Genomic DNA, 24,784 nt, shown 5'->3' on the forward strand with positions numbered 1-24,784 from the left:
GGCTACCTTCTAGACACTGCAGTCTTTAAAGGATGTAGTTCTTTTAGATCAGAGCCTGACCTCAATCACACCACTCTCAGCCAAGAGCTGCTCCAGACACCAAAGTGTTGCGGCATGCCCTCCCCTGCGATGCTGGGCTGTGGGTTGCAGAGCCCTGCTGACAGTTTCAAACTCAGACATTGTTCTCCTTTCATTTTTTAAAGGGCAGATTTCTCAAGGGAGGGGGGAAGAGGTTATAATGTCACTCCAAAACCAAATAAAAGTGTATTTTTAAACCAATTTTTTTAAATAAGCTGGGGGTAACTGAAGTTTTTGTTCATCCTTTCACATAATTCCATCAACCTCTGCTGCGTCAGTCATTACCACCTGTGATTGTTTGGTTTCCAAGGCTGGGAAACAGGACAATTAGATGAGTAGTAGATGTGTTTCATAGCTGCAGAATCAGGATGCTGTACAACAGGCAGTCCTGCTCTCACCAAAGGTCATGGCTTCTGTATGCTGTTACCATTCACTTGTGCTGTCAGCTCTCCCACAGGGACCTGATGCAGACGAAATAAGGGCTTCCCTGGCAGTTTGGTCCTGTCCTCCTTGGTGTCCTCTGACACCTGCTATTCTGGCAAAAGGCAGCATCTGCTTTTGCCTCAGCCCAGCAGCATTTGATCTCTGGCTGCAGGGAAAACCTCTGCAGCTCGTAGCTCCATATCTGTAGTGGTTTCGAACTCTTCTGCCACCTAGGAATGCCAAGTTAGAAGCAGAAATGTCACCCGGGGACCCTGGGTCCTCCTCCACCCCCACCTCCAACCTCCTTGTGTGGCACTTCAGAGGTGATGAATGTCACCTCACCTCGCCTCGTGCCTGTTTCCTGTGCGGTGGTGGTAGGGTTAACCTCACTGTTGTCTTATATGGTCATTTGAATCCCCTGACGCTTCCTCAGAGGGCCAAAAATAAACTCAGGCTGAGCGAGCAGCTGAATCCAGTGCAGAGCAAGCTGTGGCCATCTGCTTTTGTTCAAAGCCCTGACCGGCCAGCTTTCTCACTTTGTCTCTGTGGATGTGTGTCTCTGTTTCTGCCTCAACATGACCTGTTTCTCCTATTCAGAGTATTTCTCTTTGTTTCATTCATGTCATCGCCACTCCAGACTGGCAGCCCAGCCGAGGGGCCAAGCTCAGCCATCCAGCTCAGGGGCAGCCTGGGGAGTCAGGCGAAGGTACGACGGCAGCCTCTTCAGCACATCCCAGCCCGTGTAAGTGCCTCCCGTTCCCTCTCCTGCCTTCCCCTGTGGTCAAAACAAGCCTTGCTACCCACTCTCCCCCTTAGATCTTCTGGGTGGTGATAAGTGTTTGGTGGGGGAAATAGACATGCCTTTCCACTCTTTCTTCTGACCTCTCAGATGCCATGGATCATGCCTAGGCTGTTACTGGTGACCCACCTCAAACCTCCCTTGTTGATGTCTCCCTATTCATCCCTCTTTCTCTCCAGTGCACATGTCCTTGGGACTCTGGGTCATTTGGTAGCTCTGAGGTGACAGGGACAACAGGGAAGAGATGCCTGTGCTGTTTATTTATATAGGCTAGCTCCCATATCAACACAGTAGATGAGGCAGGCAGGTGCTGATAGTTACTACATTAATGTAAAGTTCACAGTACAAATATGGGCAAAGAGTGCGGGAACCCAAGATTTTATTGCAGTAGATAAACAGGGTGAGAAATTCCAGTCTTTTGAAGCAAATATTTTATAAATGCAATGCCTGTTCCCAGCAATACCTGCACTGTCCTGCCACCCTGAGGAGGGCTAGTAGAGGGGTGTACTACATCTTCCCTACCCAAGGAGGAAACGGGTATGACTGACTTCAGTCCTTCTGGCCAAGTTTTTCTGTTGGCAGAGACCACAGATAATCTTACGTGAACACAGACATTGATGAGGTGAGCAGACAGGCAAGGGGGTGGCCCACGCTCTGCCCCAGTGCCTGTGTGTAATGGAAAAGTTTGGACCGTGATGAGTTTATTACAATTCTCTGCAGGGCAGAGTAGATGCATGCACCTGCCTTTAGCATAGAGGAAAGTGGTGTAGGCAGCACTTCTTTGAGTCCTGCAGAAAACTGTTCCCTACCCAGTTCAAATATACTTTGTTTTATCCATCTTACAAGTCCCTCCCTGGATGCCTGGTTGTAGTAACTACCTCTCCACCCCTCTTCTTCCTTTCATCCCTCACCTAGCTCTAAAGTAGCCCCACCTCAGCCTGCACTGCGGCTGATCCAGGCTCTGTCCCTAACTCTCCACTGACCTTCCCCTCCCTAACACTGGAAAAACCTCGTTCTACTGGAACATGAAGCCTCCCTCATCCCTGTCACCTGCCAGCTCCCCTTGACCATACTGAAATCACATCTTCTTATTAAGTGTCCTGCACATCTTGCATGCCTCTGCTGCTCTGCCTGCAAAGACCAGAGGGAAGGCTCTTTTTTCTGCCTTGCAGCTCAGTAGAGTTCAAGCCACAAGAAGGCTTGTGTAAGGCTGGTAAGCTGGCCCTCTTCTTCTGCCAGGTGAAATCAAACTGTGACTGGGAGACCACAGGAAAGCATGATGGCACAACTGTTTCATAGCCCTGGTCTCAGAGCCAGACAGGGATGATAGCTGGCTTCACCTGGGGAGATGATGTTCCTTCATGCTGCCTGCATCTCATCAGACTGCTAGGAAAAGGAGCTTGCTTAACCTTTCTGTGGTCCGCAGAACGTATTCCTCAGCATTCTGAACTGACCACACCACGCATCTCACCTACAATGGGTATTTACTATCTTGGCTATTGGCCTTTGAAATGTAGTAATTCTTTTGAGTCACCTCTAAGATTAAGATTTCATCAGAACTCCAGGCTTCCTCCATAGTTTTAATACTGTTTTTTTTCTATATCTGATGAAACCTAAGTGGCAGAATGTGTTGGTTTTACAACAGCCAACTATGAACCAGGCAGAAAACAAGGATTTCACAGGGATTCATTAAACTTTCTATACTGATGTGGAATTTTCTTGGCTAAGGCATCTATAGCCTGGTCCAGCAAACCCCCTCATCTTAGTCAGGGATCATTTAAGGTCAAGGAGCCTGGCAGAAGTTTGCTTCATTCAACATCCAAGGGCTTAAGCAGATAGTAACTGATTATTCACACATTTTTAACCCTACCGCACATCTGAAGTACTCTGCTTTCACTGAGCTCTCAGCTAAGGTGATTCACCTTGCACTTCCTGTGTGTCAGCCCCATGTACAGACTCCTGCCATGGCCCATCTGGCGTGCAGTAGCTCTTTAAGTGCTGGTAACTATTATGTGCCCAAATCCTGAGGTCTCTGTGCTGCCCTGCATGTGTAACATGAACCTTTGCACAGAACAGCAGATGGCTTTAGCAGTCTTGTGCCAGAGGCATTTGAAAACGAAGCTCCCGCACTCCTGCCTCCTCTTGCAGCCAAACATGCCAATTGTTGCTGTTAACTGACTTCAACAAAATGCTCAATTTTGCAAAATTGTATAAAAATCTATTATTTAGATAAAACTAGCAATTTTAGGTTTATTCCCCAGGGCACTCTAAATAATATGGAGATACAGCAGCATCCCTAGGACCTCTGCCTGGCTGCTATCAGAAGGTCAGTTGATTCTTCCTGGGTGGGCTGTGGACAGGAAGGCAGTTACCTGCTCTAGCTATCTCCTCAGGCAAAATACTTGCCTTTGTGTCCCACAGCAATCCCCATTCCAGTGCTGCTATTTTTGTGAATTTGCTGTCTTGAGATCACTGCTTCCAGCTATAGATATGGAGCAAGTGGCACCATGTACTTTTTCACCTGGGAAATGGTGTCTTTCCCATTCCTTGGCACACATGTTGTGCTCACCTGTTCTGCTCCAGGACCCAAGTTTATCCTCAGAGAAGCAGCTTGGTGACTACTTTCAGTGCTAGTATCAGTTTATGGCACAGGTTGGGTTCCACTGGGCAAGCTGAAATGAGTGATGCCTGTGTGAGTTTCAGGCTGTTGGTCTCTCCAGCCCCTGCAATGAAATACAGTGCTGCTCCTGTAACTTGTACTAACTGTAGAGGCTGTGTCAATGATCTGCTTTTTGAAGACTCCTGTGCTGAGCTGCCCACCTTTTTCTATCTGATTTTACTGTTGTGTCATTTTAGACCTTTCACAACCAGAGTTCCTGACTGTTCCCATTGTCACTGCCCTGCATGACCTTCATCCCATGCTGTATTCCTATCCAGGCAATGCCAATCTGAGATACACAACTCCCTCCCCATTCACTCCACCTTCAAGGCTGCACAATTTTCTCTTTAGAGTTAGTTCAAACCACAAACTCTCTAGTGTTTTCAGCATCTTACTCTTCTCTGAAAAGGCAGCTCACATTACATTTCTACAAGTCCCCATTAGAACTTAAAAATATACTTCTTCCTTGTGGTGTTTGCAGTCCTGAAGCTTAGCTGTGTGGTGCCTCAGAATAAGGAAGCACTGGCTGCCTTCTCCCAGCACAGCTCAGCAGGAGCACCAGCAGATGCTAGTGCTGGAAGGCACAGCTGCCACCATGCACAGAGCTACTGTCTGCCACTGCTATGGGCAAGGATCCTGCCTGCATTGGCTGCAGGATACCAGCTCCCTGCCTCTTCTGTGCTGATGGTGGTCTCAGTCAGGGTTCAAACAAGAAGGCAGGTCCTGCTTCAGCCACTGCTGATCAGAGGTATGGTGACTGTCAGGTAGCAGCTCTCACTGTTGCTGCACAGAAGGACTGGTGTGCCCATGTCAGCCCTGCTCTGCAATTGCTCTTACACAGCTTGGAGAAATGGGTTGCTGCCCAGACTATGCAGAATGTACGCTTGGCAAAGGGAATGCTTGTCAGAGCAAAGCTCACTTGTAAGCTGCTCATTGTGTCTCACTTCTGGGTGGCATGGAACATGCTTCATGCTTTTTTATAGATTTTCACAGTGAGACTGTTCTTGAAAGCTTCAGAATTAGGTAGCATCCAAAAAAAAAAAAAAAAAGAGGACTTTGATGTCATTTGTATTTTCCCTGGTAAACACTGAAATACCGTTTTAACACTTCTCAGTGATTCTACACATTTCAATGACTTTCTGCTCAGAAGAGGTTTCAAAGTATTCCCTCCCTCCCTAATATTTTTTCATTTCTTTTACTCCTTGCACCTAGAAGTTACTTGGCCCTCTGGAGCCTGACAAGGGTTTACTGGGTTCAAATAGTCTGGAACATGAACCACTTCACAGCTTGGCACCAGGTCCCATTGCAGTTTCAAAGGCCCCTGACTGTTGTAGTTACTTGGGGAACTGCTAAGTTGGTTAAGAGTCTTACAAGAGTGGTCTTGTCAATAGAGCTAATGGGTCTTCTCCCAAACAGGCTCCTAAAAAGCAGATTTTCAGAAGTGTCCAACACATTTTTGAAGGTCTATGATGTCTGAAGTAGTTATAATTTCTGAAAATTGGAGTACTCAATGCTGAAATAACAGCTGGCAATCACTAGGGCATGGTCATGAAGAGCAGCTCAGAATTTCATTTGGGGGGGTCTTTTTGTTCTTTTAATCCTCCTTGGCAGAAGAAAGGAGAGCCCAGACCAACACCCTAATGTTCACAGAGTCTAATCAGACCTCTCCTTACCTCATAACTGGACTGGCTAACTTCTGAAAACAGGCTTGTGTAAGAGAAATGGGAAGTATCTTCAAAATACAAGAATAAGATTTATTGAGAACTTCTGCTTTAGGGCTTAGCCACATGCAAATCAAATTTAAAATTTTCTTCAGGGATGAACAGGGGCAGTTCTCTTCAAAGCTGATCTTATTTAAGAGATCTCATATGGGAACACCTTGCTACATGCGATAGCAAATGGTAGGGTGGTATAATTTTCATAGCCATGGACACGCATGGCAGTGTACAGAGCAACTCTAGAGCTAACAGCTCCCAACTCCAGATATTTAAAGTGTGTTTATGTCAGAGATTAGTCACACCTAAACCTAAACTTCCCTTACACTCCAAGAGATCAGCACTTTCAGTGGTTCTTCTGAACTATTGTGAATGGCTAAATCAGAGAATTCAAATTTTACCTCTACAGTCACTGTAGCAAGACATCTTAGGGCAACAAATACTTATTGTATATTCTGTAGGTGTTCAGTGTTCGGGCCAAATGATACAGTGATGCTGCTGCCAAAAGCTTCTCAGTAACGATGAAGCAGTAATCGAGTTTTAATCTTGTTTTAAAGAGAACTTGACCCTGTAGTGGCAGCAATCAAGAATGGAGATGAAAAAGCAGTAAGAAACATGATGAAATCAGGAAAAGATCTTTCTGAACCGAATAAGGACGGCTGGATACCCCTCCACGAAGCTGCATACTATGGCCAAGTGGGTTGCCTGAGCCTGTTGCAAAAAGGTCAGTGAAGTTAAAACTAATTACTTATAAAAGAGAAAATAAGTATATGAATTAACTAAAAAGCAGAATTAACAGCAGCCCAATCCTCATCTGGGACTGTGTGAAGCTTTTTTTCAGCCTTTCTGAGTATACATTCACTTCATCTTCTCTTTGAGCATAGGTTTCCAGGCGGCAGCCTCTAAAGTTAGGATCTTGAGGAGAAAGTGATATCTGGATAGATCTTGCCAAGCTCTCTATTTCTCACAGTAAAGCCTTTAGCTGAGCTCTTGGCTGTTGTAAGTTTCTCAGCTGCCACAGCTGACAGCAATTACCCCACTTCCCACTAGCTGGAGATCCATCCCAGCACCTCTTTTCTGGTGCTTGAAAGTGATTAGCCACTGTAGTTTTGAAAGTGCTACTGAAGAGCAGTTAATAACTTTCGGTATCACTAGTGGCCATAGCTGAACATTTTACTCTAAGCTGGTGACTGATTTAGGTACATAATCACAGTTATAGTACCTTTATAGTATATTCTTAGTTTGCTTTGTTCATGGAAAAGGAAAAGAAATAAACAACAAAACCCCACTAAAAACTCCAAGGATTTTGAAAAGTGATGATGCTGCAGGTACTTCTGTATTGCATGCCACAATGACTTTGGGCTGGCCGTTTCTCCACAGCGTACCCCAGCACAATCGACCAGCGCACCCTCAATGAGGAGACGGCTCTCTACCTGGCCACCAGCCGGGGCAACCTGGACTGCTTGCTTACCCTGCTGCAGGCTGGGGCTGAGCCTGACATCTCCAACAAGGCCAGAGAAACGCCACTCTACAAAGGTGAGTGGCTGAATTTCCAGGGATGCTGAGCTCTTCTGGCACTACCAAGGCAGAGCTGCAGGATACCTTGTAATGTAGGGCTGAAGCTCAGCAATTAGCATCCATTTTCTACCTCCCTCCTGTAGTCCTCTGTCTCCTATGTCTGACACCTTATGTCATGGCTTTTCTTCTTATTCACATCAGAGGCAGTATCAGTGGCACGGTGCAGGGTGCAGGCTGCGATTTGCTGCTGAGATCAGTGAGGTATGAGTTGTGAGATGTTTAAGCACAGGGTGTCTGCACAATGTCCCAAATGTATGGAAAGCTGGACAGTATGGAAATACATATACTTTTCTAAACAGCAGGGCCTAAGTCACTGTTAGATGTGGGAGTACAGTAACTGTAGATATGCCAGTGATTCTGATACTGTGTAGGCCAAGCCAGGCTGTGTGCTATGGAAGATGCATAAAGCTATAAGGAATTCAGTGAGGTAGTTGGTGTTTAACATGAACACGTTACTTTGCTGTTGGTCAGAAAGAGTACTTTCTTTAGCTGAACAGCGTTATATCCATGGTATCACAAAGATTCAGAGAAGGAGATGACAATGCACTGACTGCTCATGTCATGACTATTTTTAGCACTCTAAAACATTAAAATCACATACGAATGATTAAAACTAATGGCCTCTGATTCTAGACACCTGGCATTAGAGCGGCTCTGGTTAAAATGCTTTCATTTCAAAATTCTCACTTATAGTCTGCTACAGGAAAGCTTTTCAACTATGCATTAAACACGTAGTAGTGGTAGTAGTAGTAGTAGTACTCAGTAATAATAAGAGCAATAATATGAAATCACCCTTTAGCCAGAGAAGAGCTTACTAAGAATGTACTAGTCTTGATGTAAAATCTTCTGGTCTATGATCATAACAAATTGTTATAACAAATTAGTTATCCCTAGTATGTAAGCAAATTAAATTCTGCAGAGCTGTGTATAGGTAATTACAGAAGTATCTAATCATGAAGTTGTTTTCAGTGCATGTGACTCCTGTGTATGGGAAAAGAAGCCGTGGAAGTATCCCAAGGGAATAGTCAAAACCAAATCATGGGACCTCATGAGAAAAAAATTATTATTTCAATAAAAAAATCAACAATCATTACGGAATGTGCTAGCCTTTCTTTCTGTACATTGCACAACAAATGCTAATTGGGGTTTGAAAATGTGGCTGCTTATTCTAGGTACCTTTGTTTGGGGGTCCCACTGAAAGGTGTGTAGAAACCTCATGATTTGGGATTGCAAAAGCAATGGAACAAATAGGTAGAATAAACCCCAATAAGATATTATTAATTATCAAGAAAATACCTTTAGCTCAGGATAGTCTTTGATCTTACTCACTATGGCCTAGTTGTATTATATATTGCCTTGCCACTGTGGTACATGAACTGGACACCGTAATATCCAGAATATTTTCAAAAGCCTTCCTAATTGCTTTCCTTTTTTTCCAAAACAGCTTGTGAGCGCAAGAATGCAGAGGCTGCAAGACTTCTGGTACAGTACAATGCTGACACCAACCATCGCTGCAATCGCGGATGGACTGCTCTCCATGAGGCTGTCTCCCGAAATGACCTGGAGATTATTGATATACTTTTGAAAGGGGGTGCCAAGATTGAGTCTGCAAATGCCTATGGGATCACTTCTTTATTTGTGGCAGCTGAGAGTGGGCAGTTGGAAGCTTTGAGATACCTTGCAAAATGTGGTGAGTACAGTTGTGCTATTACATGCCTTTGCGCACTTAATTCTTAGTATTTCAAAGTTCCCATAATTCTCCCTGTCTTAGTTTTTCTGTCACAGGAGCCTGCATAGGTGATGAAACCCTGTTGCTCCAGGTGGCTGAATTGTGTAGAAGCTTTCAGAAAGTGTGGTCTAGATATATGCACTTCTTCAGCATTCATTCAAGGTCAACTACTTTGAGAAGTAATATGGAGCTCTCTAATTGCAATATCTGACAGTTTTCAAAACCCATATTGCTGCACATGTGTAGCCTAAAACCTCATCAGTCATAAAAGGCAGCTATAGCTGGTAATAGGTGGCAGAAGCTGAATATTAGCCAACCCCATCTGCTCATGAAGATGCGCAGTAATGGGCAAGGTTAGCTGTCCTCCACTAATGAATCCTACTGAAAATAAATTAAATACTATTGTACAGTTCTTGCATTAACACTAAAGAGAATCAGAAACTCTCCCCAAGTGTTCAAACTTATAAACAGTGACTTTGAATCTAGTTTACACTAAACTTAACTTTTACTTCTCCACTCATGTAAAACAGCTTTACAACAAGCACAACAGATTTCACTACTATTCTGAGGCATATTTTATTTTCGCTGTGGACTAATGTCTTGAACGTAGGTAAGAGTTGTGTTCTGCACTTGTGGAACAAGAGCTAAACATTGATGAAGAAAAACTTCTGAAGCAGTCAGTGTGGCTAAGAAAGGTATGAGGGTTAGGGAACAAAAAATGTGTTCTGATGTCCAGCTGGCATTGTCAAGTCAGTTTTATATGACCAGTTAGTCTATCATACTGCCCACAGTTTTAGGAACTAAGGCAGAATGTGATTTGAGTTTCAGCTTAGACAGCTATTAGGATTTCCTTAAAGTTCAATTTTGAGAAAAATACACAGAAGAAAATCCAATAAAACCATTTTTTTCAAGCCCTGAAAAACTCAGAGAATCCCAGGAATGATATCACTGCATTTTTTTATGATGAGCAATGTTCATCATAAAAAGCATTTCTTTTTAATTTCTTTTTCATTAGGAACATAGTCCTATGTTATGTTTTGTCACAGTAATTTCCCTGATGTTCACAGCTACAACATCTTCAAAGAGCCAAACACAATAGGTTTCAGTTTGGGGTGAGAGCACAAGGAAATGTTCTCTTTGGCATGGAGTTTTCATGATAGAACAGGAGACTGATTGGCTTCTTTACTGGAGTTCAGAAGCAAAAATCCAGTGAACTGTCATTCCCATTTAGGATACACATAAAGCAGCCTTCCTGAGGACATGAGGGTACACTATATTACATTTGAAACCCAGGATTTCAGGCCATAATTATCTAACACAGAAAAAGTTAGATTCCAAATTATTTGTGGTCAAGAAGTATTAGGTCTTGGTTTGTAGTTGTATCATGTTTATTACAAGAAGCACACAGTAGAGCTCAAGAAAAAATGATCCCCAAAATCCTACAATCATTGAACAGTTTGGGTTGGAAGGGACCTTAAAGATCATCTAGTTCTAACCCCACTACCGTGGGCAGGGACACATTCCATTAGACCAGGTTGCTCAAAGCCCCATCAAACCTGACCTTGAACACCACCAGGGATGGGGCATCCATAGCACCTTGGGGCAATGTGTTCCAGTGCCTCACCAGCTTCATCATAAAGAATTTCTTCCTAATGCTGAATGGAGCTTGGATTCATGACTGGGACATAATGGCTTCCACCCAGGGTTAAACTTTCCCTCATAAAATTCACATCATATTTAACGTCAGTGAAAAACCATGGTAGAACTTTACATAACTGATACAACTATTATCTGCGATAACATCTCTTTCCACCACACTTAGTAGCTTCAGTGTCATGGAGATCACAGTATCACAGTATCACAGTATGCTAGAGATTGGAAGGGACCTCAAAAGATCATTTAGCCCAATCCCCCTGCCAGAGCAGGAACATGTACATGTTCATTCAAAGTATGTTATTTCCATCTGATTTTGACCTTTTTGTTTTACTAAGATTATTTTTTTTTCTTCCTAGGTGCTGATATAAATACTCAAGCCAGCGATAACGCCTCTGCTCTTTACGAAGCTTGTAAAAATGGACACGTACATATTGTGGAGTTTCTTTTATCCCAGGGAGCAGATGCTAACAAAGCCAACAAGGATGGCCTGTTACCTCTTCACATAGCAGCCAAAAAAGGGATTTGCAAGTAAGTTTTAGTTCATTTCATATTTTTGTTTTTTTTAGAAAAGAATAAAACATCCTCATGAAAATTAAAATGTAATGTCCCACAGCTAATTCTGAGCATTGCAAGCAAAGGAGCTGCCAATTGAGAACTGGGTTTTCTGCTTGCAGAGCTCAGGTTCAAAATTATAAACTGATGAGTGTGATTGTGGGTTGGGATGGGGTGAGCAGGAATGTGGGTGCAAGATTCATTTAGCTTTGCCAAGTTATCATCAATTACAGTTAAATAACATCATGTATCTTGGAAGGGGATTAAGCTGTGCTCCACAAAATATGTTTGAGATGGAATAAAAAAGCATCGGGGGGTGGGGTTAGTCCTCAATAGCTATTGCAGGATAGTTTACAACAATTTTCCTACATGAGCCTGTTGTGATTCTTCTGCACAAGCAGAACATGTTTCATTTATCTCTATTCTGTTCAGGTTTTATTGACAATAATTCAGATGCTGACAGCAGGAAGCGGTTAAGTGAATCTCTAGGGCCTTAGTGAGAATGTTGCTAGAATATGGTGTCCAGCTCTGGTATCCTCCCTTTCAGAAACCTTTCAGGAAATTGGAAAGGCTTCAGAAAAGAAGTAAAAGAAGTACTCATGGTCTGGAAAATAGACTTTACTACTGAGTTATTAAATGACTCTTAAATGCATGAAAAGATCCAGTGGTTTGTTTCTGAAATTTAATGTATTTGGGATAGAGCTGAGCACATTCTTTAAGCAGTGAGGAAAGTAAATAATGGAAAACATAACTGTGAATTAGGTAGATTTACCACTCCACTGAAGTACAGGTGTTTATAGGAGGTGGAGAAACAATACAGTGCATGATACAGAATATCAGTTTAGAAGATGCTGTTTAGGGATGGGATTGTTGCACAGTCATGTAAATAGTGTTTACCTTGCTCTTTCAAGACCTAGGACATTGCAGCATGCTTCTGAGCCTGAACTCCTGAGCATTTACTTCTGATCTTAGGGCAAATTTATCTCCTGATTAATCCCTCACTGCTGGAAGGGTGAGTCAACCATAGTTGTTTTTGCAGAACACAGTCACGTCTGGAGGTGATAGACCCTTTTGGTGACTGTAGTGAACTCTTCTGACTATCACAGTTTCTATAAATATCCTTTCAGCAATAATCAAAGAAAAAAGTATATCCCACTGCAAAGGCTGTTTCTGAATAGTAAAGCTATATTTGCAAACAACAGTTAGAGCAGATTCTCATATATTTCACAGTGTTTGAGGAATGAAAACTTTTGACAGCACTACACCTTCCCATAGCATCTTTCATCCTAGCATTTAGGTCTGCTTGGGAATCCCAATATAGCTTCTTAAGTCACTTTAATAGATATGAGGATATTAATTTTCTGTAGTTGGAGTAAGCCTGCTTCTTTGTGCAAGCTGTGTATTCTAGAGGACAGCCCAGTGTGAATTTATGTAATGAGTTTATATGCTTACAGCATGTACATGAATACCATGCATAGACTAATGCAGGCATGATTCACAATTTTCTCAGGGGTTTGAGTTACAAGGACATTTTCTTGAAAACAAACACATTTGAGATGAGAAATGTGCCAAAGACAGTACCCAGCCCCAGTTGCTCACTTCCAAAAAAATCCATCTGAAACTACAGTAAGTTGATCTGAATCCAATTTGTACACAAGAGTCAGGACCAGCTCTTTGAATCTTTTCCTTCCCTCAGTAGTGCCACATCCTGACCTGAAAAGAAATATACATGGAAACTCTTCAATCTGAGGCCATCCCCATATTATGAAAGGGTCTAATTCAGACCTCACATCTATTATTCCCAAAACCCAGCAGCATAAATGAGATCAGAATTCAGTACAAACTCCAAGTTCCTTGAGCTGTAAAAGACTGAACACAGATTTTTGTCTATAACTGCTTCAAACTAAGTGCAAAAGAAAGAAATAGGATCTTCTCTTATAAATATTTATCTAAATGACAAAGCTTTAGCCTAATTGGCTAATCATTCATAATTCTTTCGGTATTCAGTAAAATACCCTTCACAGTGACCTCTGTATTCCTGCAGATTTAATATGTAATTCTGTAGGAATTCCATGCTTCAACTTTTTGCTAGAACACAAAGGCTCCCTACCATCAAAAAGCCATGAATGTGGTCCCAAGGCTCAACTGTCAACTCTTGTTGCATGGTGTTTGTTTATTTTAAATGACACCTTGTCAATAGTGACCTCAAATTCATAAGGGTCATCTCATCAGCTGTAAGACAATCGCAAGCAGTCAGTTTAACTCTTTACCCCTCAAAACTGAGATGCTGAGAAGGGAAGACTTTATGAAGTGTGGGCAGATTTATTAAGTAAATACAAGTCATTAGACTCTTGACACACTCATGCTAAGAATACTCTGCCTCCTTCTCCACATAACTTCTAACAAATAGAAATCACAGAAACAGGTGTCAGGAATAAGGGAAAACTCAACACTAGTTCAAACCTGTACATGGAGCTCAGTACTGTGACAGAGCTGGGATGTGGTCTGGCTTGTCTGGCCTTGGCTGCCTTCACTTGAGCTGCCTTCTCCCTAGTGAGACGAGAAAGACTGAAGAGGTGGAGGCACCATTATTTCTGAACCAATCCACTTTGGAGGATGAGCAAGAGAGACAGGTTCAAGCTACAGAATTACTCTCTATTACATATTTGATGCTTCCTGCTTTTCCTCCACAAATAAATGTGTGGTACAGGGAGTGTGCTGAGGTCTGGACACTGCAGCATTTGGATTCAGAGCCTAGCTTGCCACCCCTGCAGTGAGGGTCAGGTCCCCATTGTAGACAGAAATGATTCAGTGCCTCTTTAACTCAGATGTGAAGAGCTGGCTGAAGTACATATGCTGGAGCAAAAGAACAAAACAGACCCTTAAATCTTCAAATCAGTTGATCATGGGATGACTAATGCTGGTACTTGGCATGGTGTCCTCACAGTGCTCTGTGCCCTTTTTGTTATTATGGCTCTTACAGAATATTTGCTAATGGTGGGACGTTGCCAGCTCACCAGCACCCAAACCTCCTGCTCCCTGGTGAGCACCACAGCACTAGATTAGTGAAGCTGCTTGGGGGGCGGGGGGGGGAAGGGGGGAAATACTTAATTTCCCAAGGTATTTAGATATTTACATATTTTAAAAGGCCGTTTTGTTTAAAAATGAGATGTAGAAGTGACTTGGAGACATCAACAGTCCATCACGTAAATAAGAATATAATCCTGTAAAGTGTTTTTCATCTTCAACTCATATTTCAGCTTCTGGGGGCTCAGTCTTTCACAGGATCATTTTTGATCATTTTCACAGGATCACAGGATCCACACAGACAAAGGTTTTTCTAAGGCTAGCACTTATATTTTGCTTGTTCATTATGTAAATGTATGTTTGAGGTCCCAGTGCTGAGACCAGCCATTGCAGTCAAGCTGAAGATATGCAGCATTTTAAAAGAGGCATACTACATGGTAGAAAAATAAGCTTTGCATGTTTGTGTTAGAACTGTTGATTGCTAGATAGAGGAGTCTGCATGGGATGAAGAAGAGGAGAAGGTGTGCTTTGCTTGTTAGCTTGGTCTCACAAATTCCTTTTTAGATATTCATCTCTCCACCGGCATTACATAAGGAGCATGGGCATCTCCTGACACAGTAGGAAGACTCAGGTTGCATGGTCCCCAGTCTGTTTCTGGAAGTAGGTTAAGGTGACTCACCTGTGCTTAAAATATCAACCTAACCTGTTGGCAAAGCCACCCAACTTTATGAGCAGGAAGTGAGGGTTTAACCCATGGTGCTGGTCATGCAGCTCCAATGACAGCTAGAAAGACATAAAAACAATCATGGATTTGCAACTGTGGGGCTCCTGTACATCGTATATTTGCACTTCACATTACATGAGAGCAGCTTGATTTATTTTGCTGTATTTAAGGCCACATCACATTTTCCAATAACAATCCCTAATTACTGGGGTTTAAGACTTGGCTGTACATGTTTTCTCCCTCTGCTAAAGCATGGAAACCAGCTTGGAAAATATTTTTCATTTCTTTTTCTCCTCTTTCTGAATTGTCTTTTTGGCTCCCTGTGATCTGGGATGGCCATTGATAGCCCCATGGATTTGCCACAACCAAAAGCCATGTGGCGAGGACCTCCAGGATGTGGATGAATCCAGGGTAATAACCAAATTGTAAAATTTGGTGGTGAGGCCTGGGAACCAAATGTGTAGTCTATCCTTGTGCAATCCTGCAAAGCAAGCTTTGGTTTCACTCCCTTTCTAGTCTCAAGCCTCTTGCTGTGGCTGTGACCCATGAGACCTTCCAGTGAATTATGTTGGCACACTTCTCTGTGGAGCAATACAGCAATCCCAATGGAGGTGGGAGATCAGGAGATACAGCCTGTCTGCTGGCACCTTGGCCTGCAGGCCGTGCCTGTTTCTCCAGTCCTACCCACAGCATGGTGATGAAGGTGCAGAATGTCTGGGGGATCCTGGTCTGGTGTCTGCCATTTGGCTGTGGCACCTAAGAGAGGTTACAACAGCATTAGGTGAGTGCCAGCACATTGCCTCTTCCATCATAACTGCCCCTGTAGCTGCCAATACCTCATAGGAACTGGGTGATAATTTCAAGAACACTTGTTTCCTCCATGAAAGAAGGGGTCACACAGCTGATGGGTTTCAATTTCACACCCTGGTTTCTCTCAGAGAGAGTTTTTCCTGTGGCCAAATTAGCAGGCTCTCTCCTATGAAGAGCTAAAATTTGCTGTGTGGTTGTAAATGCCCTGGATCCCCTGGAGCTCACTGCTGTACACTGACTCTCCACCCGGCAGGATTGTCTCCATGCTGATCCCAGTGACCAGCCGCACCCGCATCAAGCGTAGTGGTATCAGCCCCTTGCATTTAGCGGCCGAACGCAACAACGATGACATCTTGGAAGAGCTGATCGATGCTGGCTATGATGTTAACACTGCGCTGTCCAACGAACGGTCCTGCCTTTACGAAGACAGACGCACCACCCCCCTCTATTTTGCTGTTTTTAACAACAATATCTACGCAACAGAGCTCCTGCTGCAAGCTGGAGCCAACCCCAATGTTGACCTTATTAACCCACTGCTCATCTCCATCCGCCATGGCTGCCTGAAGACCATGAAACTGCTCCTTGACCATGGGGCAAACATTGATGCCTATATATCAAGCCACCCCACCACATTTCCAGCTACCATCATGTTTTCAATGAAGTACCTATCTGTGCTGAAGTATCTGCTGGATCTGGGCTGTGATGCAGGTTCCTGTTTTGAGTGTCAGTATGGAAATGGCCCGCACCCTGCTTTAAATTACAGACGGGACAGACTTAATGATCCTCAACTCTCCAAAGAGCCAACTGTAGTTCAGGTAAGCACTGCCTGGTCTACTGGTACTTCTGTGGGTGTCTCCTACTCATGGAACTTGGAAACTTTAGTGTGTTTTTTGATTCCATCTTTCCTGTGAGAGAAGATGCTTTTATTCCTACTTCATTTACAGAAAAAAGGCTTAATAACAGTCTGTGAACATTTCAAGCCCATGTTCAATGACATCAGGATGGTAGGCAACAGCCACTGTGGCCCTAGCTTGAACTTACAGTGAATTACAGCCATCTTGACAGCCTTGCTGTCAGATCTACAGTAATTTTTTCCTCTGGATTTGAAGTGCCAGGAATGTCAGGCAATATCATACAGGTGGTAGAATATGGGTGGTAACATATGGGCAGTCTACTTGCTTCTTGGTTTATTTGCCCTGTAAGATTTGTTTTGTCTGATATGGAATTTAAGCTCCTGGCTAAATTAAAATTGGTGCTTCACTTCATCTAGGTAAACCAGTGAATGTAAATAGTTGTAATTTCAAACTCTACTGGATAGGCAGCCCTGGAGAGAGAGTAAATTGTTAGCTATATGACTGTGCATTATATTTGAAGTTTTCAAAAGAGATTAGGAGATTTAGATCCATGATTTCAAGGCCAGTTACAGATTTTAAATATCCAAGCTTTACACATATATCTTTGCAATCCTTTCCAAAGTGCAGCTGGGCTTATCTTCCATTGGATTCTCAATACCCTAAAGGATTTTCTATAATCTAAGATTACGCTTTTTTTCTGATCTCTGTATACTGACTCCTTCCAACATATCTCAAACAAAACCTGATCTTCCTATCAAAATTTGCTACCCTTCAACCTGTAACATGATAAAGAAATCTCAGCACGTCAATCTTTCTATTTTGCAAAGAATTAGGGAAGAAATAAATCAGCTTCTATCTCGTTTAAGTATAGTTTTGAGGGATTTAGAAGAAAGTGTGATTTGCCTTAAGAGATAGTCACCAAAAATGTTCCTCAGTGGTGGAAAGAATGAAAGAATACTTTAAAAGATCCTAGAAAATCTCTACCTTTTAATCAGCCCTGCTGCCAAAAAACTTTACTCTGCAGTAACATGTCTGAGAAACAAACAAAAAGGAATCTTAGAAAGAAGATTGTAAGAGTCCATCAAAATAATCTCTTATCCTGAAGAGCTGACTTCTCCTTGAGAGTGTTTGTCACAGCTTTAGGATTGCTTTAGCATACCGTATTTTTGTCACAGAAAAATTAATAAAATAATAAAATTATATATGTGCCTAGAGAGAGACTGGTGAGGGACAAATGCATACAGAGAAAAGCAATTCCTTCCCTCCAATATAATTTTAAATTTGCTTCCCAATGTTAGGAATTTGGCTAACAAAAATAAGGCTTGTGTGGTGTAGCTTCATGACATAGTTGTGATATGGTTTGTATTCTGAAGTATAGAGGATCTTATGGAACTATAGACTTCTCGAGACAAAAGATGTGCTTTCTTTTTTATTATTTTCTTATACAAGATTACATAAGGATAATAAATCTGAATGATTAGTCTTTATACAGTGAAGACTATGAGCTACTGGAAGCGATTTGAAAAATGTGTAACTATAAATCACTACTGTTGCTACTAAATTAATGTGTCCTGGAGAAAGTGAACACAGAAAAATGGTTGCTGACTCACTCCACATTTCCACAGTTGCAGTGACAAAACCGTGGAAGTGGGGAGTGAATTATTCTACTGCCACGAGAGGGCATTCAGGGGCCTATCGAGACTGCAGGCTCTGAGTCACTGTCCCTGATCAATTCCACTGCCTGTAGTTGCAGGATTGAATTATTTTTCCCTGTTTAGCTATGCTTCTTTTCCTGCAACATGTTTTGGAACATTTTTATTTCAGAAATTTTTTTTCTGTAGACTGGGCTTGTCAACAGGGAAGAGAGAAAAAGACAGGCAAACTCTGGCAGAGGCAAGAAGAGATAAGATCCAGTGGTTTATTGCCTTACACATGTGCCTTCATTTCAACTCTGACAAAGTGGAGTTACTGTTTGGAGGTAGTAGTGCAGATCCCCAGTTTGCATGTCCTATGGGTGACTGCATGTGAATGGCACATGCACTGGAGAATGACAGCCAGATATACTATACTGGATTTCCTGTAAACATTTCAGGTAAAACTGTAAACTGGGTTGTTTGCTGGGATCCTCCTGATGTTACTGTATCTAATTTTCCTGGGAGAAAATACATGGTGATGCCCAGTGGGGAAAAAAAAAAAAAGATAAAAAGTCAGAAGAGTAGTAACCACCTCTGTGAATGCTCTTACCTTCCACAAAATTGCCTTATAATTTGCTGCAGCTTTATTCTTTCCTAGGTGAGCTAATGTGGTTTTATTTCTGAATAACATTATCCACATGGAAGTTTAATGCATTTTGAGTTAGGGCTCATACATATCAAATTTAATCTAGTTAGAGGAGCTTAAACTGAAAGAGGTTTAAGCTGGTGCATTTTCTTTCCTGTTTAGGGTGGGCTTGGAGGGTGCGTGCAGACAGTCTCCGTGACTAAGCTGATGGATGGTGCTTAAGCCACCATCATTCATTTAGGTTTGTCCATGTGTCTGCATTCTTATCCACACAGCATGATTTAATTCATGTTAAACTTTCTGGCTGCTCACATGCAGATGCATCCGCAGATATCTTCATCATATGCAGCACTCTAACAGAGATACATTAAGCTGTCTGGAAAAATATACATATTTAGATTAAAGCAGGAAGAGAAGTGACTGCTTCTTTTAAATGAGACTGCTTAAAATCAGGTCCTTACATCTGTTCTTTGGTATCTCCATAAGCAGCCCTCCATGCAACAACTTTGAGTACTCTGCAGCTTACAGTGGGGGCAACAGAAAATTTGCCTGATTCAGGACTGAGTAAGGAAGGCACCTCTATATTAGGCCTAGGATAGTTCTCCATGAGTAAGTAAAAATGCCAGGGATTCATCTATGCAGTTTCCACAGACTTGTTTCTAGTAAGGTGCTTGGTTCCCAAAAGCTGCGGATACTAGTGGGTTCACAAGAAGCAGGAGGTGCTGTACTTTGCCAAATTTCTCTCTTTACCTAAGCCTCCTTTGTGAAAGTTGCCCCACAGAACCCCTCTCAAGAAGCTAAAGAAAACCAGCACACTGGGTCACAGTGCCCTGGGCTGCATAGACCTCTCAGTCGCTCTCTCACTGGTTTAGCACAAAGCTTCTCTGCCTTCCCATTTTTGCGGAGTAGGACCTGTGGACCCTGTGAACAACTTGGTATCCATTCCATGCTCCAGAGCTAGGATTTCACCAGGGATTTGTGTCCTGCTGTGGTTGTAAGAGGGGATTCTAACCTCAGGTGCAAAATAAGAAGAAGTTTTAGTTGAAGTTTTCTGAGGGGAAACTGGTAATTGCCCTCTTAGCTGGTAGTAGGATAGGACCACCAAAGACATTGGGGTAGTTGCTATCGTTACAATTTCCACGGGTGCATTCATATCCCACTAACAGTAGTCAATCTGTTTTAATTTGAAGTTTTGTGAAATGGTGTCTACTCCAGAGATTAGTCGCTGGGCTGGGCCAATCATCGATGTTCTTCTGGATTATGTGGGTAATGTGCAGCTCTGTTCCCGGCTCAAGGAGCATATTGACAGTTATGAGGACTGGGCTGTCATTAAAGAAAAAGCAGGTATGTTCACCCTGGGAAGAATCTGGCACAAATAGTCCTGGTTTTGGATTCAAACCCTTAGTCACCATCTCCAAATTAGTATTCATCCCTTAAACTTGATGGGATTTCTTTATTGAGATCAGATGACATTTTAGACCAGGCATGAAGTACTAGAAATTGTTGGGGTGTCACCAACTCTGTGATGTTAAATGTACACCAGCAGTGGATCTGACTGTCTGGGAATGAGCATTGTCAGTGCAGGAGAGCCATGGGCTGCACTTGGGGTGCAGTCAGATCAGGGCAGCTATGCAGCATGACCATCTCCACAGCAACCCAGAAGACATCAGTGGCCTTTAAAGACTTTACTAATATCCTGCTTTCCTAAATATATTTTCCCTCAGGATCCAAAGTCTTTCATAGGCATTATCAGAATTAGCTTTCTGGCACCAAGCTAAATTTGGTACATATTACATTTATTTTGAGTGGAAAGGCTGGGTACTGGGAAGCAAATTGTTTAAATCCCCCTAGAAAGCCCATTGCTGAGGCTGAGATGAGATACAGCATACCATTCTCCAGCCCCACTTCCTTCCCTATGTGTGTCCTATATGCCTCAGTATAGATGAGCTGCCACCAATGCAAGTTATATAATCCCTCCATTATAGAAAAAGCCCCCTTTTTTCATTCCCCCTTCTCCCATTTTGCTCTTGCCACTGACTTAGCCAAGCCAAGCTTTCTCTCTCAAGTTCAAACCTGTTTGGCTCATGTTTCTGACCTGCCTGTCTTTCAGAGCCCCCACGACCTCTTTCCCATCTTTGCCGCATCAAGGTACGAAGCCTGGTTGGAAGAAACCGCATTAAACTTCTTAACACCTTGCCTCTCCCAGACAGACTGATTCGATACCTACAGCATAATTACACACAGTGACCCAAGGCACACTGGACAGACAGCGGCTTCCTGGCACGACACCCAGCATCATCAGCATGGCAAGGGCACACATTGTCCATGGCAGGGAGGAATTGCTGCTGGCTTTGTCAATAGCCCTCCAACAACTAATTGAAGACAAATAGGCCTCTGAAGCATGAGTGAGAAGAAAATGATGGAGACAGAGAACTAAACACAGGACTGCTGTTAGGTTTTCCAAGAGAAAACACATGATTCACCTCAAAGCTTGGTTTGCAGAAAAAAAGACAACCAACACTGAAAAACGAGTAGTGCTGAAGCAAGTATCAGTGAATTCAAAGGTATTCTGGGGTTGTGGTGGAGCTTAGCATCCCTGCTGTAATCAAAATTGAGAAATTGTCAAGAGTCAACATATTGGGGAAAACAAACACATTTCCTTCACCAACTGAGATTTTAATTTCAGTTTCTATTCTACTGTTTGGATTTCTGCTAGGTGTGCTGGTTGCTAATTCTCTGATACTTTGATATCATCTTGGTAACACTTTTGCTTTCATTTTTTGGACCTTTCTTATTGAATACCTGATTTCTGAACATTCAAATCTCAGACTTTTAATAGAAATACAGAAATGCTGGTTCCTATAGAAGTCAAGGAAAGGTTTATTTAAGAAGGATGTAAGAACTGTATTTGCACATAGTGAATACAGTTCATTTTGCATTACATTTGCAGTGAGAAGAAAGTTAAATTCTGCTTGAGAACATTTTCTAGACTGGGGATTTGAAGGCAATTCTGGTATTGTTTGTTTTGGGGGGAGGGTGGGATATAAATTAGAAGTGCCTTCACTGTAAACAGTAGCTTTCCTTTGTCATGGATCTGGTGTCAGGACAGAGCAAAGCCCTATGGGAACAGGAGCAGAAAGTGATGTGAAGGAGAGAGGTGAGGTATGGAGGGAGATGCAACACTGATAAACCAATTTTATCTGTTCCTTCTCTAGGAGATCTTGTTCCCTACAAGGCCCAGCCTCTGTTACTCCTTGGACCTCTAGCTATAACAATACCATCACTGGAAGAGAGATTATTTCAAAATTATGGAAATCAGACTGAGATTTATGAAAACAAATACCCAGAATTAGGCTTCCAAATCCTTATTCAGGTGCCTAAACAATGTCAAGTTGCTTGCACCAGGTGTAGTTCCACTAAGCCAATGGGATCACTTTTGGTGTCAGATATTACTGAGGCAGAATAAATGTCTTAGTATTTAGCTCTGAATTTCCTGAATTTAGAGGTTTGAAGTATCTATCAGATCCCTTTGACACTGAAAGTTAGTATCTCAGCTTCTTTGAAAATTAGGTCACCTATTTCCAGCTCAGATCTACAGCTGATTTATGGCAGCTTAACAAGTTACCATTTATCAGCTGAACCACTATAATTGTCCGTGAAATTCTTTTAGTGAAGTTCTTAACAAGTCACATTCCCTCACAGCTGGGGAGGCCAAAAAGCCCACGAACAGTTATTGGAAGTGACTACAGCTCAGTTGACAGGTGTGACTTGCTGAACTGATTTGATGAGTGCCTTATTTTTCACTAGGCACCTAAATAAGGATAGAAAAGCCTACATTTGGAACTACGTCTTTGTGGATCTTATGCTAGACACACACTCATTCTTACCTTAGATTATTAAGGAGCTGTGCACCATGGTTTATTTGGATTCCCCACCAGAGACCTGAAAGATCTGGTTTTGTTTGTTGGCCTGCATGCCACCCATGGAATCAGATATAAATGTAAATAGTGAAAATGCATTGCACCAAGTTTTATTTGTGTGGAGTTTTCTACCTTAACACAGGAGTAAATGTGTGTTGCACAAAACAAGTCTGGGCACATGAGTTCAGATTCTGCAATGGTTTTGTGTGAAATGTGTTCAGCACTTGTAGGACAGGATGTGAGCAGAACTGGTTACAGCAGCTGTCTCCTTACCAAATGCAAAGGAAGTTGAAAACCCAACAGTTTCAATTCACACTGAACAGTGATCTTGTAACATTTTGGAAAGTCAGGTGAGATTCTCCCACTGCTGAAATTTTGTCAAGTGGCTTCCATTACTACCAGTTTAAGATCTACCCTTTGTCTCCTGCAGTGTGAACAGGGAATGGTCTCAGGTTGGAAAAATACTGGGTAGAGGGAAAGGGATGGAGGATAGGAAATCTTTAGACCAGTTTTGCCAATAAAGGCCCTGTAGGACCTTTAGAAAGGGCCTAATAGAAAATTACCTATGGAGTTTGTGCACCTCTCATTTTATGGGGCTTGAGCAGTGAAGGTCTGGGTCTTACTCATATTGATATCAATCAGAAGAAAATTCCTTGAAATTAAATGAGTTTGACAGAGTCATAGAGGGTGATGGATATAGACACAGCTTGGTGAAGATCATTTACTTAAGTGCTTGTTTAGTGTGCAATGACAGCCTTGGAGGCGCTGGCTAGTATAAGAATTTGGTCACCAACTGCATGTATAACCACAGGGGTGGGATTTCATAACCTATCCCAAAGTGGAAATTTCCCCTGAGCCAACACTCTTACGTACACAAAAGGCTTGTGGATTGCAGTATCTTTTTCTGTCCTTGGAGAAGTTGAGACTGGGTTTGAGTGGAGCAAATATGGAAATTCCATTTATTCTTTCAACTTTCATCTCTATTGGGAGACCCATGTCCTGGTTGCTTTCAACCATCTGTACTGATGAGGAGGTTCACTGAGCTGGAGAGCACTGGTCTGATGGGTATGTACTGCAACTGCAGGAAGAAAAAGTGCACAGTGCAAACAGAAGCTGAGGAGAGTCTGTTAGAGGGGAAATCTGGTAATTACAATGTTACTGAATCATTTCTGCTTGATCTTCACACAACTAGTTTACATTATTTGCACTGAAATGGAGCCTGCTACCTCTCCATTCCAGTCATTGAGATATTTTGTGTGCAATACTGAATCTGCACAAATTCAATGTGCATTTAATGCATCTACATGTTACTGTGAAAAGACAAATACCCCAGAACCCAAATAAACCAGGCTTTGTAAGCAGATCAGTAGTTCTAGTGCAAGGAAAAGTAGCTTTTTTTTACTGAATGTGATAGATAGACTCCTTCAGAGATGATGACTTTATGTGAAAAGTTCTACAAATATTTCACGACCAGGTTACTGTACAATTTTTACTGTAATGTGCAATTCACTTGATGTTCTTGTGCACTTTTTGATTTTTTATTTCATTTTATATGAAAGCTTTTTCATCCACCTCTCCCTTCCCCTTATTTGTATCAGGTATTGTGGTTTTAACAGTTTAAATTTGCATTGCTGTAGTAAATAACAGCTTTTGAATGTTGTTTCCATCTTTCAAACAAAGTATGAATAAATAAATTGATTCTGAAGGGCTATCAGCTGTCCTGAATAGCAATATTGAGCAACTAAACACAAAAATAGCCAGGAAAAGTCTGAATCAGTCCAAGCTTGAACACTTGATAATTTTGGTGTTTATCTCAGGGATGAGAGAACAGTAAGTATTGCTAGAGAGCAGACAGAGTTGCTATACTTTGCAAACCTTTTGGAAAATCTCACACATCCCCATTCAATAATCTTGAATATACTTAACAATTGTCTTCTGTTCATTTGTGTTTTACTCCATTGCTGCTTCAGTTCAGAGCCC

General features: G+C 42.2%; 1 protein-coding gene across 3 annotated transcripts in view; it reads left to right on the forward strand.

The window, feature by feature from the left end:
- ASB2 (ankyrin repeat and SOCS box containing 2) overlaps positions 1-22,713 on the forward strand; it is a 43,010-nt gene extending 20,297 nt beyond the window's left edge. For all 3 annotated transcript variants that reach the window (XM_061359867.1, XM_061359868.1, XM_061359869.1), the window contains 8 exons: positions 1,139-1,243; positions 6,232-6,398; positions 7,055-7,210; positions 8,697-8,942; positions 10,994-11,165; positions 16,004-16,565; positions 20,075-20,228; positions 20,995-22,713. In XM_061359867.1, coding sequence (XP_061215851.1) covers positions 1,139-1,243; positions 6,232-6,398; positions 7,055-7,210; positions 8,697-8,942; positions 10,994-11,165; positions 16,004-16,565; positions 20,075-20,228; positions 20,995-21,131 — 1,699 coding nt within the window. In that variant the 3' untranslated portion in view covers positions 21,132-22,713. The remainder of the gene's footprint in view (positions 1-1,138; positions 1,244-6,231; positions 6,399-7,054; positions 7,211-8,696; positions 8,943-10,993; positions 11,166-16,003; positions 16,566-20,074; positions 20,229-20,994) is intronic.
- Positions 22,714-24,784: the final 2,071 nt, after the last annotated feature.

The sequence above is a fragment of the Neopsephotus bourkii genome, unplaced genomic scaffold (genome assembly GCF_033783945.1).
Source record: "Neopsephotus bourkii isolate Nb327-2 ecotype Australia unplaced genomic scaffold, CSIRO-AGI_Nbou_v1 NB_998, whole genome shotgun sequence".
NCBI lineage: Eukaryota > Metazoa > Chordata > Aves > Psittaciformes > Psittacidae > Neopsephotus > Neopsephotus bourkii.